At 32.6% G+C, this 6,196-nt stretch overlaps 1 protein-coding gene across 1 annotated transcript; it reads left to right on the forward strand.

Annotated features, from left to right (window-relative positions):
• The first annotated feature begins 1,758 nt into the window (after positions 1–1,758).
• On the forward strand, positions 1,759–5,675 carry LOC148605757 (uncharacterized). Its single transcript, XM_088550505.1, has 5 exons — positions 1,759–2,065; positions 2,812–2,892; positions 3,465–3,539; positions 4,524–4,617; positions 5,567–5,675. Exons 1-5 carry the CDS (start codon positions 1,969–1,971, stop codon positions 5,646–5,648), a joined length of 429 nt encoding a protein of 142 aa, XP_088406631.1. The 5' UTR covers positions 1,759–1,968; the 3' UTR covers positions 5,649–5,675.
• The last annotated feature ends 521 nt before the right edge of the window (positions 5,676–6,196 follow it).

The raw sequence follows: 6,196 nt of genomic DNA on the forward strand, positions 1-6,196 counted from the left end.
AATAATTAATTGTTGTGTTTAAGTCACTAAACCAAGAAGATGCTTTGTATTTCCTTTGGAATCTGTCAGTCTGGAATCAGACTCCTTGCTTTTAAGGTCTAAAGTCAAATTCGCATTGATAACCATAATGAGGACTTCGTCATATAAAACATATTAACTAATATTTATCTTGCACATACCTTTGAATGGAGGAACAGTAAAATAAGAAAGTCAGTCATTAAGTCATACTGTCTGGCATTTCCTTAGTATCCAGAGCGGATAAAAGAGTTGATAGGGTACGTCGAAGAGAAGCGCAGCCTGTTTTAGTTTGCCCGCTTCCTACGTACACAACCGTTATACAAATTTACTTCTTTTTAGTAAAGAAAAACTGCTATCCATTGAAATGTGTGTTGTTTTTTTTAACAAGAAGAATTAGTAATCAGATGCCGTGTATTGAGTTCTCGACTTTTGTTGACTCTCGTGAAGATACCGACTCATTCATGTATAAGCCAGCTTATACATGTACCAGTACAAAATTGTTTCACCGAAACCACACATTATCAGTTCCTCGGTCATAGGCTTGTGATTTACATTGTATTAATTGGTCCAGTAAATGAACCACACCCGCATTTTTAAGAAATCTTCTTTAAAATGATTACTTCCAATCATATTATGACTTTGAATTGAGTCAAAAATTTTGCTCTCAAGAAATAGCCCTGGCAAAGTATCTACATGTACAGAATGTACCACATTTTGAAATGGCTAATGATTCGAACAACTAATTTTCATTAAACAGTTTATATTGGGAAAACCAGTTTCAGTCTATCTAAAACTCATGCAAGTACAAATACACCATGAGGGTAAATATGCTCTGCATTTCTGAAAACAAACACCAATTTGCTCATGTCGTATTATATTGTACGCGTGTGTGCATTGGCGTTTCCATGAAGCGGCTCCGGCGTTGGGCTCATTCTTGCTTGAGAAAAGTGTATTAATTTCATGACTTTTGGCAAATAATAGCCCAGAACTTCCTTTTTTCCAGGAGCCATCCCTTTTCAAAACATTTTGAATCATATCTGTCTATGCATCAGCAATAGCAAAATTCCACAGAAAAATAACATTTTGCTCTCAAAACTGGAAATTTCACCCTCAATTTTTGGTGCATTCTTCATGCGCAGAACTAGTAGATATTCCGAGTTAAGCACAAATTTACCAAATATCGCTTTCACCATCTTAAGATCAACAAGACAGCTATGGCGTTCTATAGTTACTGATTTGACAAGACCTAATTTGATATTTACCGAACATGTTTTTGCAAAATTGAACGGGGTCATTTTTGTGTATGAAACAGACCGTCTGTATGCAACTGTATTGTGCAAAATTAAACTTTTAACTGTACCAAGATGTGAACAGTATACTGAAGTTGAGTAACCCGACCGACAGTCCATTTTTACTGATGTCAATTTGTCATTACAATGTTGTAAACATTCACATGAGTTTTAACTTTCTTAAATTGCTAATAATCACAAAAACCTGCTTCAAAATCGAAAATACATTGAGCCCATACTATACTTTGAACGATACAAAACTAAAAATGATTTAAATGAAATATGAAAGTATTGAAAAGTAAAACTACAACATGCTTTTTTCAATCCTTGTTTAGATTTTATAATAAAAAGATTTAAATTCCGTCCTTTTAACACACCATGCATGGTTTATATAAAAGGGGAACAAATTTTAAATTTGTTTAAAAGTAAGCGCTAACGAGCTCCACGGCGATTTGAACAAATAATGTATTTGAATAATAAAGCACGTCGTTATTAGATCGAATCAAAAGACTCGCATGTCACCGTAAACAAAGTGAACACTATACCGTCAATTTGTGGAACTTTTATTGTGAAATATACAAACACAAAAGACATTTAAAATATTAGAAACAATGGCAAAGAAGTAGAGAATAACAATGGCGATAGAGAAAGCTGATAGAGGATGAAAAACTTCACATGTTTGATATTTATAACTACGCTCTTTCTTGCTCTTAAAGTAAGAGGCAACTTTACAAATATTACCTTAGCTAACACAATACGTAAGTATTAATTATAGTTCATAGTTCAATCAAAATAGTCTTCAGAAATAAAAATTTAATGATTCTTTAAATAAATCTGTTCTAATCTTGCTCTGAATTAGTCAAGTTGAAATTGATGTCCGTTAGTAAATAAAGATTTGTGTAGATTTGGAAATCTATGCTCGTAGTATTTCCGTTAAATTTTGTGAGGATAAGAAGTTAAGTTGAATCAACTTGTTGAATTTTACTGTATGGTCCACTTCAAAGAGAGCACCATTTTTGTTCACATGTTTTGTTGTTGACACTAGTTGGCATTTTATATAATATTTTATGTCAAAGGCACAAGTTGTCGTCGGTTCCCTTAAAATCGCGATAATTCATGTAATTACATCGGACCGTCGACATAATTATCTTAACTATCACGAAAAATAATTGTGACTTTTTGAGATGAAACTGTCATTTATGTCGACAAAATATCCCAATTATCACTACTTTTCGAGATAATCTTTCGCGACTTTCACTTATCACGATGACAGAAATAGACTTCCATAGAGTATGATGTGGCGGACTATCCGAGTTTTTTTTTAAGCTAATAATTTTAGTACTTTTACGATTACATTGAAATTGGAAGACTAGAGTTAAATCCCTTTGAATAGTACCACTGATAGTCAGAAACTTATCAAACCAAACGAGGTGGATTTCTTCTTTTTTATTGAAGAAGGTGCAGAAAATACGTAATGCCTACGTTTTTGAATTTTTTTTTTCAGGCAATAGTTCTGATATTACTACAGTATTTGGATCATTAGACAACCTGATAAGCCATTCAGAGCACACAACACGTTTTCAAGGTACACCTTCTGATTATTACACAAACGATTCCCAGTAAAAGTGATTTTTGTGTGATATAATATATACGTTTTTCCTTCTTGCACAAAAACAGAAACACAAAAACAAAAACAAAATAAAACAAAACAAAGAAACGAACAAAACAAAAAACAAAGAAACAAGACAAAACAAAACATAGACAAAGAAACAAAAAGACTGCCCTAAGATAATCCAAATGGAAATGTTATCAGGTTTGTCCATACCATTATACAGGTATAAGCTGGGATCATCGAGTTGGACGAGTGTCCTCCCATTCGACAATATATCTGATTCTTTAATATGACAAAAACCTAACTAGCAAAGCAAAGAAATGATTAAAACCTGAATGCAGAAAGAAAAAAAAAAAAAAAACAATAAAAACAAAAGCCCCTAAACAAATTTGCCGCCTGATGTTCATCGATCAGTTATAATGAATTATCAAGCTTGCGAACAATTGATTTAAAATCTTGAAACATTCACGTCAGCCTTTAAAGATAATTAAAAACAAAACAAAACAAAACAAAACAAAAAAACCATCTAACCCTTTTTATTTTAGAAAAAAATGACGATATACCGTTTCCAATGTCCAGTACATCCAGAACGAAGTTAGCACAACCGGAAGAACAAACAGGTATTAATGACGCCTCTGATATGCTGTATTTTTTTTTTTTTAATTTTAATGACAAATGTACATACAAATTGAAATAAAAACCTTTGTCATATGTATTTACAATCGATAGTTGAAGACAGGTTAGCTAGTGCTGAATACATATTTTCAAACAAAACATACATCTAAATATCTCCCAGAGGCGGACCCAGAAATTTATAAACGGGGGTATATACTTACATTTAACCATTTCTCCACAAAATTTGCACGAAGTCAAAAAAAATTGCGAATAAATTTGCGGTGGGATCTGCCACTGTATCCCCAACCTCCACACAGTAGCCAATTCAATTTTAATATGTGTCAACACATGATTATAAGAAATATGTAAATATTTATTGATTAAATTAAGATATCCACTATTATATGGTTTCTTTAATCATACCTTTGTGTAATATCACAAAAGCACGTATTCAATTGCGAGCTATTATGAATTTCATATAATGATATGTGTGGCTCTATTGTCTATTATATAGTCAACCCACTGAAACAGTCTACTTTAGATTTTATGAATAAACACAGCCATCGGATAAAAGTAAACAGTTTTAAATAATAATAATGATGATACTGGTTCATCAGTGTTTATAAACCCGTGGGTAGTCATCAATACCGCAAAATATCCGTTTAAGGGTACAATCGGTCTTGATATATAAGAATATAATTAGGATCGTTACACCTAACCAGATACTTGTAGAAAAATCTCGAACGAGACTTGTTCCTAACATTATATAATTACAAGGGGGAAAAAAGGGGAAAATACAGCAAAAATCCAACCCCCTTTTTGAAGTATACATGTATTTTTTTTTATTTCCGCTCGAATCTTAGTACCTTTATTACTCTTACCAAAGATGTTCCATAACCGAGGTCAAAATTGATTTACTATGTAACTCTGAATTACGTAGATTTTAAAACAGTTTCATATTTATCACATGAAAGTCAATGTAATTGCAGAGAAGAAGAAAAGGAGTGTGACTTGGATATTTTACGTCATTGTCTTGGGACTGACGATACCACTAATACTAATATTCACGTGGTACCAGGTCAAGTTAGTATCACTAATTACATATATCATAAAACGGGTTATACATGTAGCATCACAGGGACGCATTATGAAATTTTCTAAAGGGGTTCCAGGCGATCATTTACTCTCTTATGCAACATTAAGCACTAATATAGTTTCACAATAAGGTTGGGGGGGTGTCCAATCCACAAAATGCCTCTCTAACCTACCACCACCTCATAGGTCATTCAATCATTTAATTATGGCCAAGACAAATTTGTACCATAGATACATTTACATGTAAAGTACCAGTCCATATAAAATTCAGACACTGCCCATTGTAAAGTGATTCATGGTGTAGTAAAACCGATGTTTTTTTTGTCTACATAGGCTATATTTTTATGTGACAATAGTCCTTTCTGTATTTAGATGTGTACTTTTGAGAAAACTACACTTCAACTTCGCACTTAAATCAAACAAAAAAAAACAAACCAAGAAAGATAACTCCTACAAAGTGCTGATTTCATGTACAATCGATATAAATTTTATCTCAAAAGCGCAACAACCAAATGATTTGTTTGTTTGTTGGGGTTTAACGCCCGACCAGCAATATTTCAGCTATATTCAGGTGAACCAAATGAAAAACTAAGACTTGTTATGTGATCAGTAACTGTTTCTGAACAATATATAAAATTGAATTCAGTGGGTTTTTGACATGCATGCATCGTCTCATGTCTGATTTTTATGAAGACTGCTACTTAAATACAACCGCTGCTTACTTTTTTAGCTTTCTTTCATAGATTCGTACTACATGTGCATAGATTTACTAGTACATGTAAACAGTTGACACATGTACTCTTTCGCCACGTTCTTGTGAATGTTTATTTATTCCGCTTTTATTGATTAATACAAATATGTGCATGCAAGTAAGACATTTTCGATCCTTCTAAAAATCAAGTATCCTAATAATTGACATTTCATACTAATTTTTCAGGGGGATACGGATTAAAGAGAAGCTAGAACAAGAGATTGTCAAAAGGAGATACAAGGAGCGTCAAAAAAATTCAAAATATTGAAATAAAATACATGAAGTAAATGTTAAACTTTCCTCTTCAATCGTATTTTATACTGACTATCATTTTTTTGGTGTACCGCTGTTTGTCTAGTCCTACGTGTACACAGCTTACATAAACTAAACATTAGACTGGGCATTTTAACACTTTAGACATTTTTGATTTAGAGGGAATGAAGTTTTTTTTTCTTTTTACGTGTCAGTTTAATCACCAAAGCAGACTTACAATCGCTTCCTCATTTACGCATCACACCGCGAGTAGCGAACATACCGTTTGCATAAAATAATGGTCAGTTTAGGTCTTAAGGGACATTTAAACCCTAAAACTGCGGACATATCTTTTGCATTTGTACTTGTATATAGTTATGAAACAATGAATAAAAATTAGTATTGTCGATTATTGATTATCACAGACATACAATTCCATAAACAGACTAAATAGTTTCAAATTACATTTCTAGATCGGTATTCAGAGTCAATTTGAAGGACGATTTTCCTGTTGTAATTTTGGGAGAATGCTAAAATCATGAATAACGACTTTCGAGAACTGAA

The sequence above is a fragment of the Perna viridis genome, chromosome 10 (assembly GCF_037379345.1).
Source record: "Perna viridis isolate PV_CMFRI_1.1 ecotype Kerala chromosome 10, ASM3737934v1, whole genome shotgun sequence".
Classification (NCBI taxonomy): Eukaryota; Metazoa; Mollusca; class Bivalvia; order Mytilida; family Mytilidae; genus Perna; species Perna viridis.

Coding starts and splice junctions, on each gene's coding strand:
- LOC148605757 (XM_088550505.1), top strand. CDS start 1,969: ATGAAAAACTTCACATGTTTGATATTTATAACTACGCTCTTTCTTGCT. Junction 2,066..2,811: donor TACCTTAGCTAACACAATAC/GTAAGTATTAAT, acceptor TTTTTTTTTCAG/GCAATAGTTCTGATATTACT. Junction 3,540..4,523: donor ACAACCGGAAGAACAAACAG/GTATTAATGACG, acceptor ATGTAATTGCAG/AGAAGAAGAAAAGGAGTGTG.